Genomic DNA, 12,267 nt, shown 5'->3' on the forward strand with positions numbered 1-12,267 from the left:
ATTTTATTTTTTGGCATAACTGGCTAAGAACATCAGACTAAAACAATGACTAGGTAAAGACTAGAAAAAACATGATACAAGTCTGGTATGATTCAAGCCAGTATGCCCTCTTCTTTCTTGGTATTGGCTTATGAGCCCAATCCCGATAAGAAACAAGGTAATCATACAAAATTTGACAAAAATATATTAATCCAAATTTTATATCCACTACTTAAAAAATAAATACTGATAAAATCTTTAAACTTTCTTGTGGAAATGAATAATTAATCCAAGACATATGTCATTTTTCGATTGCAAGGCAAGGCAAGACATTATTACTTTATATGTAATATTCAAACATATTAAAAAGATTGTAATAAACACATTATAAGTGTTCTCTCCTACAGAATGTGTATAGAATAGTGATTTTCCAACCAAATATTGTTACTGCTCACAACATCAGAGTTTGAAAGTCAAGAGACTGCAGACAGTCAATATGTTTAGAAAAAGCAACAGTAAAAACATAATCTTGATAATTCACCAACCCATTCTTAGACTTAAGAAAAGAGCATTGCTTAAAAGTAAGAAAAATAGGTCCGGCATTTGAATATATACAGACTAAAACTGGTGATAATGTCCTTAACAAAATGTTAACATGTAGTTAAAGACAGTCAATTCCAAGTTTTACTAAATGTATAAAAGCAATTTTTAAAGATTCCAATTGTAATGATATTTCTTAGGCTTAAGTCCAAGCATTTTTCCTTCCAGAAATTGTCACAAGAAAACAAAGACTGTACAAGCAACTGAGATGTTTCTGAAAAAAAAAGAATACATGGCATGGAATACATGGTCGTCAAGGGGCCACAGACACAAGGGGCCACTTACCTGTTGCTGGAGGCGCGTGAGGCCCCTCACCCAGAGGATCTGTCCCCTGCGCCCCGTCCCATCGTGTTGGGCGCCCATGGAGTTCTCTCCCGGGTAGTCGGGTAGGTCCATGTCTGTTGGCTCGCCCTTACCCCAACTGCATAAATGTTTCGGTAATTTGCTTGTTGGTATAGATGTAATTATCTGAAATTGCGGAGAAATTGTGTCACAATACGTCACCAGTCTGCAAAGGCTCATCAGGGAGGACACTTTTTGCTGGAATTTTTCGTTCAAAGAATTTAAACGAAAAATCCCCCTTACGGACTGTGTCGTCCTTGACTAGCCTGTGCAGACTAAACAGCCTAATCTGTGACGACACTTTACACAAATGCATTAAGCCTGGTTTTCATAGAGCAAGACTCGATTTTAACACAATATACAGTTTTGATAACCTCCCTAAGTAAAATGATAAAACAAGAGCTGTCACCATAGGATGACTTATGCCCCCTATCAACCCTTGATAGAAGTTATGAGCTTTTTTCTAAATCTAAACACAGATTTCGAAACATAAACGCAGACCCTAAGTTCAAGGTTCTTCGAAAAGGGGGCATAAAAACACACTAATATCATAAAATTTGGTCAACCCCTACTTCATTAATCTAAAAGGTAACTTCAGTGCAACAAACTTGTACTTATGGGCAAAGATTTAGACAGGATTAAACACACACACTTAATTGCAAAATATGTTAATATTTTATTACAATTTCAGTCCACTAAGCTCCAGCCAAACAAACCAGGCACAGTGAAATGTAAATCAGGCTTAAGAGAGATAACTCAGAAATGCAAAGTGATCATTATACGCTTTTTTTCTATAAAATGCAATAAGAGGAGTGCATTGACACAATTACAAGAGGGCAAAAGGCCCCACTTCGCTCACCTAAGAGCTGAAGAAAATGAGCTTATTGATAAAATCTGTAATAACTAGAATTCCGTGTGTGCTAAATTAACTAAAAATAAACAATAGGATTCTGTTTAACTATTTTTGTAAGAAGCTTCTAGTCAGTAAGACCTGTACTATAGGATTGAAATCTCACCTGTCCCCAAAGCAGAGTTCCAACACCCACAAACACACACCACAGCCACTGCTGCAGCGTGAGACCTTTTGTATAAAATGCTATTCCTCCAAACTGGACGATAATTATCTGCAATCCCCACAAAACAATGTAAGATCATGGAATACACTGCAACAACGTATCTTTTAAATAACTGTCAGAGTACTTATACACCTAACAAATATCTGTTCTTTTAAAGAAAATTGTATTTCATTAAAGAACAAAAAGAATTTTTTTTGCTTAAAAATGTATAATTTGAGTTAAAACTATAAAGAATTTGTTTACAGCATTACATCTCAGTAAGGAGCAACAAAAGCTTTAAAAAGTTTTTTCCTTAATTTACTTAAAACGGTCCACAACAGATTTTCAAGCATTGTACACAATTTAAAATAGAAAACTCAACCAACCCACCTGAGCCGCCATTGTTCCTATCCATATGCCAATAAATATGGGATTCCTCTGCAGGCCCTCAAATATATTACGCTGTCCATGAATCTTACGTGCATTTACTTCATTAAACAAGGTCATCATCACGAATGAGTTGAATATGATGGTAAAGTGCTGAGTCGGGGCCGAATGAAGCTTTGCATAACGTCCGCTTTCTATTCCGAAAATCTTCTCACCTGATAAAATGAGAATGGAAAACATGAACATTAAGCTAAACATCCTCCCTGACAAGCCTGTTCAGACTGAAGCTTAATGCACATGCATAAACTCATTTTCCAAGATGGCTGCTCAAAGTGTATTTCATTGCTCATAAACATGTCAAAATACATGCCAGCCATCAGGTCCAGCCAAACAAGAGATTGTCGTTAAGGTGACAATCGATACCCCCCCACCCCCCCCCCCATGACACAATGGTATGGCTTAATATCGCTGTGCATAGTGGTTAATGTGTCCACCTAGCCACCCGGAGGTCAAAGGTTCTCCCACAAAGAACCCCCAAGTACTGGTTCTAGCCAGGAAATGACTCGAGAGCATATCAATAACCCTTTGGCAATCAATGCAATCAAGCTTATTTAAACAAGTTTAAAGCTTAACAACTAACATTTCAAAAAACATGTGACTTGTAATGTGTTCACAAGGTTTCACTAAAGCCATATGAGGAAATCTGATCAGATCCCTAGCAATCGTGTTTTTAAATGGACTGCAACCATTTTCCAACTCGGCTAAGATTTCAGTACAACAAAGGTTCTTAGCAAGCTCATGAACATTGTACATTGTAAAGACTTTGATATAGTTCACAGAGATTCACTATTGCCATATAAAACTGCCCTGCCCCTTGGTGTACACGTTTTTCAATGGACTGGAACAATTTTTGAAGTCAGCAAAGATATCATTTGAAAAAAGGTTTCTGAGCAGTTTCATTACGATTTTAACACAAAATTAAAATTTTAGAGTGTTCGTAATTGTTTTCTTTAATTTGACCATACTGACCTAGTTTCTGAACCCATGTTTTCCAAATTTGAAATTGGCCAACTTTTGATTGGGACAAGTGATTTGACCAAGTTTAATAAATAGTAGGCAATAAATGTGGCCTCTAGTGATCATGAAGTAAATACTGATGAGTGAGACCCAACACGTGACAAACAATGAACTAACCCTTTCAGCGCTGAAACCGAATTTTAAAGGCCTTTGCAAACAGTTTGGATCCAGATGAGACGCCACAGAACATGACGTCTCATCAGGATCTAAACTGTTTGCTATTCTGATAGTATTCTTTGAAAAAAAATTCCTAATTTTAGAAATTCAGCAGATGACATTTTAGCAGACGACAAATTTCCCAGCATGCAAAGGGTTAAACGTGGTGACAAAAGCTCATCATGAGCACATTGAGCTAAGTTTTGGCAAAAAAATATGTGCCGACTGACGACCAAGTAACGACTGACTTGATTTACTCCAATATACCCCTCTAAAACTTACTGCAAGGGACTAATAACTACAAATTAATTACTCATTATATCTTTTTTCTAAATATTCCTCACAAAGAAACATTAAAAAAAAACAACACTGAAAGGTAAATTTATAATCTGCAAGAATGCACACCGGCAAACAAGAAGACAAAGACGATGATCAGTTGGTAGATGGCGTGTCCGAAGATGTTCTTCATCATGTTTCGGGAGATGAGGGGCTTGGTGCGTCCGTAGGGCTTGCGTTCCAGTAGCTCCTCGCTGGGGACCTCTGTGGCCAGGGCAAGGGAGGCGAGCGTGTCCATGATAAGGTTCACCCACAACATCTGGATAGCCTTCAGCGGGGAGTCCTGCAACAGGCAGAACAGCTTTGTGCTTAAACAAGTCTTAGGACATATCCAGGCACATTAGCGCCAGAACCGTATTCACCAACCCATTCTTAGCTTAAGAATAAAGAATAGACTTAGAACCAAGAAAAATATGCTCAGTATATAAATATATACAGTCTACTACTGTTGATTTTGCCATTAAAACATTGTTCTTCATGAAGAATGATGTAGATTGAAGTGGTTAATGCAAAGTTTGACTTAGATTTAAAGCAATATTGGAATATCCCAATTTAAAGAATATTCTTTATTCTTAGACTTAAGTCTAAGAAGTGTTTGGTTAATATGAGCCCTGGATTCATTTGCGACAACCAAGTCATAGATTTAAGCCTTCAGGGGAAGTCCTGCAATGGCGGAATAATAGTCTGCAAAACTTGGCTTCAAAACTTGAATCTTTCCAAAAAATGTCTGCAATTGAATGTAATTTTTCATGGGACTGAATGGCAATGGCTTAAGACAGGGTGCTTACGTCAATGATGCAGGCCCCGAGGAATGCGACGATCACAGCCACCACGTTAACGGTGAGCTGGAACTGTAGGAACTTGGCGATGCTGTCATACACGTTACGCCCCCACATGACTGCTTTCACAATGCTTGTAAAATTATCGTCAGTCAGGATGATGTCCGAAGCCTCCTTGGCCACATCTGTGCCCGAAATGCCCTGCAGAACAACATATTACTATTAGCAACCCATATACAATATCAAACAGCTTAAATCTGTTTGAATTTTAAATATATCTTTATGAAGAAAGAAGTTTTTAAGATTTTTAATTCATAACAAGAGCTGTCTCCATCGGGAGAAATATGCCCCCAAAAACGTTTTTTGAAACCTAAACACAGATTTCAAAACCTAAACGCGGAACCTTAGTTCAAGGTCAAGGTCAAAGGGGTCAAATTTATGTGCGTATCCAAAGGCCTTGTCCATATACACATGCATACCAAATATGAAGGTTACATCTGAAGCGACATAGAAGTTATGAGCATGTTTCGAGCGGAAAACCAATTTTTTGATGATTCTAGGACCGTAACTAGTGCCTGGGTAAATTTGGCTGATTATTAAACTTAACCTAGATATTATTGCCTTACAAATTTTTATAAAGTTTGGTGAAGATCCGATGACAACTGGTGGACTTATTGAGCGGAAACGAGAAAAAACTCATTTTTTTATGATTCAAAGGCCGTAACTCAGAAGCGTTTGGGTCAATTTGGCCGATTATCGAACTTGACCTAGATCTTATTACCTTACACATTATCATGAAGTATGGCAAAGATCCTATGACATTTGTTTGGGTTATGAGCGGAAACGAGAGAAAAACGCAATTTTTCGATGATTCAAGGGTCGTAACTCAGGAGTGTCTGGGTAAATTTGGCCGATTATCAAACTTGACCTAGATGTTATTGCCTTACACATTGTTATGAAGTTTGGTGATGATCAGATGACAATTGCAAGAGTTATTGAGCGGAAACAAGAACAATTTTTTTTACGATAAATCAAGGGCCATAACTCAGGAGTGTGTTTGTCAATTTGGCCGATTATCGAACTTGACCTAGATGTTATTGCCTTACACATTTTGATGAAGTTTGGTGAAGATCTGATGACAATTGCTTGACTTATTGAGAGGAAACTAATACGGACGGACTAACTAACTAACTTACTGACTGACATTGCAATTTTAATATTCCCCCAGAACCTATGTTCTGAAAGAGAATTTTATGACGATTCAATAGATGTTTATCGCATGGTATTATCTTTGAAAACAAAGAAATTATGTCCAGAAAACTACAATGACTGTAAGAAATCCTCATTCCAGCTGATAAGCCATTGATTTATTGTCTGATTGGACAGGCTATTACTTTAACATGGTACACTTCCTTGATGGTTGACAAGTATTTGATTAACGTCAGAGTTTGATTTCAAATAGCCCTGGATTTACTTTCCTGTTTCTATGAATTTCTGCTTGTCACTATAAAAAAAACTCAGTTGATAAGCGAACATAGCTCTGCAGTAAATACTAAAATCATTGTTATCTTAAAATATTCTGTACACTAACTGTCCCCGCTCAGTAATTTTTACAATAATTTATTTCTATAGATAAGCATGATGAGTCATTAAAAGAAATTTCGTAACAAATCAATTCCGGGTAATTAAACACAGCCAGTCTAGCAAGGAATACTGACACAATCAGTCTGGTCCTCGTATAGTTTATGACTTATCCTCACAAAAATCTCAAGGCTAAAGCCAACGCAACTCACATTTCTCAACAATCAAGCGGCCATGTATTTCAAATGAGAAAACTCTGAGGAAACCAGGTTTACTGCATTTGCGTAAATTGTCATCCCTGATTATCCTGCGCAGTAAATTTTTATTGAATTTTTATTTTAACCCTTTCCCACTTAGATACGTATTTTGAGGCATTTGTAGTCCGTTAGAAAGTTAAAATTTATTTCAATACCTTTCTTACTAAAATCAAGTTTTAAAGGCTTCACTTCCAACCCTTAGATACTGATGAGCAGCAAACAGAATGAAACCTGAACAGACTACGAGTTACTCGCAGGCTGTTCTGGTTTTATGCTGTTTGCACATAAGCATTTTCACTTTGTTTCCGAGTGGGAAAGGGTTAAAAGTCTCCTCTAAGCAAAAATGAACTCAATAAAAAAAATCAATTTAAGTGGAAAGTGGCGTCCCTTATTAGCCAGCCTGTTTTCCCAGAGGGAGCTACATATATGATTAATTATCAGAATAAGTTATGATCAATTCATGGGAAGCATACAGGTGAAGCAATCAGAAAAACGTTATATAGTTGTACGTTTTAAATATTGCAGCAATAATGGAAAGTATAAACTAGAGCTTTGTCAAATACGTGACGAATACCCCCACATGCCGCATTGACACATAATATTTTGCATGTCGTCTTCACAAAAAACAGTGGACACCATGCTCAATTTTTACAACGCACTTAGTGACCCCTTGACCTAGTTTTTGACCCAGAAATGCCCATGTTCTTACTTGGCCTTAAGATCATCTCCATAAAACTTCTGACCAAGTTTGGTGAAGATCGGATGTAAACCAATTGAATTAGAGAGCTGACACCATGCTGAATGTTAAAAAACGCACTTAGTGACCCCGTGACCAAGTTTTAGGCCCGGAATGGCCCATGTTCAAACTTGTCCTAGAGATCATTTAGATAAAACTTGTGACCAGGTTTGGTGAGGATTGGATGAAAACTACTTGAATTAGAGAGCGGACAACATGGTGAGGTTTAAAACGCACTAAGATACCCCGTGACCTAGTTTTTGACCCGGCATGACCCATATTTTAACTTGACCTAGACATCATCTAGATACAACTTCTGACCAAGTTTAGAGAAGATTGGATGAAAACTACTTGAATTAGAGAGCGGACAACATTGTGATGTTTAAAACGCACTAAGTGACCTCGTGACCTTGTTTTTAACCGGGCATGACCCATATTCAAACTTGCCCTAGACATTATCAAGATACAACTTCTGACAAAGTTTGGTGAAGATTGGATAAAAACTACTTGAATTAGAGAGCAGACAACATGCTCAATGTGTAAAACGTACTAAGTGACCCTGTGACCTAGTTTTTGATCTGGCATGGCCCATGTTCGAACTTGGCCTTCAGATCATCTAGATAAAACTTCTGACCAAGTTTAGTGAAGATCAGATGAAAACTACTTGAATAAGGTGTACACCATGCTGAATGGTAAAAAACGCACTAAGTGACGCCGTGACCTAGTTTTTGACCCGGAAAGGCCCATGTTCGAACTTGGCCTTAAGATCATCTAGATACAACTTCTGACCAAGTTTGGTGAAGGTCGGATGAAAACTACATGAATTAGAGAGCGGACAACATGCTGAATGTTTAAAACGCACTAAGTGACCCCGCGACTTAGTTTTTGACCCGGCAAGGCCCATGTTCGAACTTGGCCTAGACATCATGTAGATACAACTTCTGACCAAGTTTGGTGAAGATCGGATTAAAACTACGTGAATTAGAGAGCGGACAACATGCTGAATGTTTAAAACGCACCAAGTAACCCCGTGACCTAGTTTTTGACCTGGCAAGGCCCATGTTCAAACTTGGCCTAGACATCATCTAGATACAACTTCTGACCAAGTTTGGTGAAGATCGGATGAAAACTACTTGAATAAGAGAGCAGACAACATGCTGAATGTTTAAAACGCACTTAGTGACCCCGTGACCTAGTTTTTGACCTGGCAAGGCCCATGTTCAAACTTGGCCTAGACATCATGTAGATACAACTTCTGACTAAGTTTGGTGAAGATCGAATGAAAACTACTTGAATTAGAGAGCAGACACTTATTACGGACCGACAGACAGACCGACCGACAGACAGACCGACCGACAGACAAGTTCACTCCTATATACCCCCCTAAACTTCGTTTGTGGGGGTATAATAAATGAAGTTTCAGTTACAGATATTATTTATAAGAAATTAAACAAGATGTGTTTGTGAAACACTATGTCCCCGTATATGACGTTTGACCTTGAAGGATGACCTTGACCTTGACCCTTCACCACTCAAAATGTGCAGCTCCATGAGATACACATGCATGTCAAATATAAAATTGCTAGCTTCAATATTGCAGAAGTGACATTACATGAGCAATTTTGACCCATATATTTGACCTTGAAGGATGACCTTGACCTTTCACCACTCAAAATGTGCAGCTCCATGAGATACACATGCATGCCAAATATCAAGTTTCTATCTTCAATATTGCAAAAGTACTCATAAAATGAGCGATTTCGGCCACATATTTGACCTCTGACCTTGAAGGATGACCTTGACCTTTCACCACTCAAAATGTGCAGCTCCATGAGATACACATGCATGCCAAATATCAAGTTGCTATCTTGAATATTGAAATATTGCAAAAGTGTACATTAAATGAGCGATTTTGACCCATATATTTGACCTTTGACCTTGAAGGATGACCTTGACCATGACCTTTCACCACTCAAAATGTGCAGCTCCATGAGATACATATGCATGCCAAATATCAAGTTGCTATCTTCAATATTGCAAAAGTTATTGCAAATATTAAAGTTGGCGCAAACCAACCAACCAACCAACCAACAGACCAACCAACCAACCAACAGACCAACAGACAGAGCAAAAACAATATGTCCCCCACTACTATAGTTGGGGACATAAAAATAGAATAACAAAAAATAATTTTATAACATACACAAACAGGTAAAGATTGTCTCAGTGATCAACATGTAACTTCAACCTACCATAGCAAACCCAACATCGGCCTTCTTCAAGGCTGGCCCGTCATTGGTTCCGTCTCCAGTGACCGCAACGACCTCTCTGTTGGAGGTCAGCTTGCTGTTGATGATCCCATTCACGAGCGTGTACTTGTCTTCCGGAGAGGAGCGTGCCAGCACTCGCAGGTTGGGCCACACCTGGTCCATCAACTTCTGAGACACCTAGGAACACACAGAAATGGACATGTAACCCTTTACCTCTTTTAACCCTTTGCATGCTGGGAAATTTGTCGTCTGCAAAAATGTCGTCTGCTGAATTCTTAAATTAGCATTTTCTTTGATTTTTTTCAAAGAATACAATCAGAATTGCAAACAGTTTGGATCCTAATGAGACGCCACATTCTGTGGCATCTCATCTGGATCCAAACTGTTTGCAAAGGCCTTCAAAATTTGGTTCCAGCACTGAAAGAGTTAAACACAAAATGAATTGTCTATGAAGTGCCCATGAATCACCATTTTTTGCATTTAGCCGAGTTTTTCAATTAACAAACCTTTTATTTGCAACAAAATGTATGTATACCAAACAGGGTTCAATATTGAGTCATGTCCCAATGATCATGGCGTTCATACAGATGGTCTAGCTCATGTTTGGTAAGGTCTAGTTTATTTAGCAAGTTACTTGACAAGTGGTCTAGTTATAAACAAGGGTTAATGTCGAAACCCTGACATCATTTGCGTTCATGACAACAGGACGCATTTCTACAAAAAAACTAAATAGCCAACTAGTAAAGCTCAACAGCAACATTTATAGTTTTCCTCTGGATCTTGTCATCTTTGGAAGAACTAATCTAACCCTAATGCCATCTCATCATATGCCCTAATAGTAATTCCCCTTAGATGATTTTAGTTGATAATGTGATTTTGAAATGGTTTTAAATCGGTCAGCTTTGTTCATATCTTAAAACTAGTGGGTGTTTCCAAAATCTTTCTAATTTGGGAGTAGTGCAAAGTTTCAAGAACTTCAGTCAATATCCCGACTCAACTTTGAGGGTTTTTCTCAATTTTTCACATGAATTTGACTATCATGCTCAATTTTGTGTTTATAAAAGCTTTTATTTAATTTTGAGCATGACACAAAATTGAGTTCGAGGAGGAATATGTGCATATTCTTATAACTGATATTCTAGATTGTTCCTGAGATGCAACATTCTCAATTCTCAGCTGAGTGGATACTCGAATCTAGCCTTCTGAGTTAAGCAAAAATGAGTCGTGTTATGAGTAAACTGGTCATAATGCATGTGCGTAAATTGTTGTCCCAGATTAGCCTGTGCATTCCGCACAGGCTAATCATGAACGACACTTTTCGTCTAAATTGGATTTTTGCTAAGAAGAGACTTCATTTAAACAAAGATGTCATTAAAGCGGAAAGAGTCGTCCCTGATCAGCCTGTACGGACTGCACAGGCTAATCTGGGACGACACTTTACACACATGCATTAAGAAGTTTTCTCAGAACACGACTCAAATATTGAGAATGTTTACTGGTTTTTATGTCATTAAGAAAACGTCCAACAAGAAGACTGATATAAAAAAAAGAGAGTAAATCCAAAGTCTAACTAAAAATTAAAGCAAATCTTGAATTATCCAATTTAAAGAATATTCTTTATTCTTTGACGTAAGACTAAGATTTGTTTGGTGAATACAGGCCCAGCTCTACATGTCTATATTGCACATAGTTACCTCTCCAGTGGCAGGGTCCCGTATCCTCTTGTTGAACTCCTTGCCATCAAGTACCAGGAAGTCTTCGTTTGCCTTCAGGATGCCGCACTTGGCCGCAATGGAGCGCGCGGTGTTCACGTTGTCTCCTGTCACCATGCGCACCACGATACCGGCTTTCTGACACTTAACAATCGCATTGGGCACCTGAAGGGTTAAGTCTAAACATATTTATTTCAGCTCTATTGCATGAAGATTCTGAGTCTTGTTGCAATGCTGTTGAGTCCATTTCCTGAGTAAATCCAGTATTTGGTGTCTTCAAGGGAGATCTAAACAACGCTCCAACAGTAAGGATCGAACCCATGACCTCCCAGTCGCTATAAGGACACACTACCCACTACACCACGGCGACCTGAGGGATTGGGTTCAATGAATAACCTTTTAACTAGAGCCTTGTCACAGACGTGACGTATACCCCCACGTGCTGCATTGACACAGACTATTTTGCATGCTGTCTTCACAAAACAAGAGAATCAAATTTATGGCGATTTTTTAGAATTATAATGCCATTATAATTTATGGTCATTTCGACCTTTGAACTCTTGAATTCTTTCGCATGACATGCCGTCCAAATTTATGGCCATTTCTTTACTTTTGAACTCCGAGTGTGACCTAGACCTTGGAGTTATCATCATAATTCTTTCGCATGACACATCGTCCAATGATTGTGAACAAATGTGCCAGGTATTTTTAAAATCTCACAATAAATGACATAGTTATGGCCCGGACAAGATCATTTACGGCCATTTTTTACCTTTGAACTCACAGTGTGACATTGATGTTGCAGATATTGACGTAATTCTTTCACGCAACACACCGTCCACTAATGGTGAATAAATGTGCCAAATGATTTTAAAATCTCACAATGCATGACATAGTTATGGCCCGGGCAAGCTCATTTATGGCCATTTTTGACCTTTGATCTCAAAGTGTGACCTTGACCTTGGAGATATCAACGTAACTCTTTTGCGGGACACACCGT

At 38.3% G+C, this 12,267-nt stretch overlaps 1 protein-coding gene and 1 long non-coding RNA gene across 11 annotated transcripts in view; one reads left to right on the top strand and one right to left on the bottom strand.

Annotated features, from left to right (window-relative positions):
* The window catches only part of LOC127881714 (uncharacterized), a 515,289-nt gene that overhangs the window by 400,206 nt on the left and 102,816 nt on the right, over window positions 1-12,267 (top strand). The gene's annotated exons all lie outside the window — the stretch shown is intronic.
* LOC127881608 (plasma membrane calcium-transporting ATPase 2-like) overlaps window positions 1-12,267 on the bottom strand; it is a 178,367-nt gene that overhangs the window by 26,012 nt on the left and 140,088 nt on the right. For all 10 annotated transcript variants that reach the window (XM_052429634.1, XM_052429633.1, XM_052429627.1 and 7 more), the window contains 7 exons: window positions 11,250-11,432; window positions 9,538-9,732; window positions 4,721-4,912; window positions 4,002-4,215; window positions 2,367-2,578; window positions 1,938-2,045; window positions 865-1,047 (listed from right to left, as the gene is read on the bottom strand). In XM_052429634.1, coding sequence (XP_052285594.1) covers window positions 865-1,047; window positions 1,938-2,045; window positions 2,367-2,578; window positions 4,002-4,215; window positions 4,721-4,912; window positions 9,538-9,732; window positions 11,250-11,432 — 1,287 coding nt within the window. The remainder of the gene's footprint in view (window positions 1-864; window positions 1,048-1,937; window positions 2,046-2,366; window positions 2,579-4,001; window positions 4,216-4,720; window positions 4,913-9,537; window positions 9,733-11,249; window positions 11,433-12,267) is intronic.

The sequence above is a fragment of the Dreissena polymorpha genome, chromosome 5 (genome assembly GCF_020536995.1).
Source record: "Dreissena polymorpha isolate Duluth1 chromosome 5, UMN_Dpol_1.0, whole genome shotgun sequence".
Lineage (NCBI taxonomy): Eukaryota > Metazoa > Mollusca > Bivalvia > Myida > Dreissenidae > Dreissena > Dreissena polymorpha.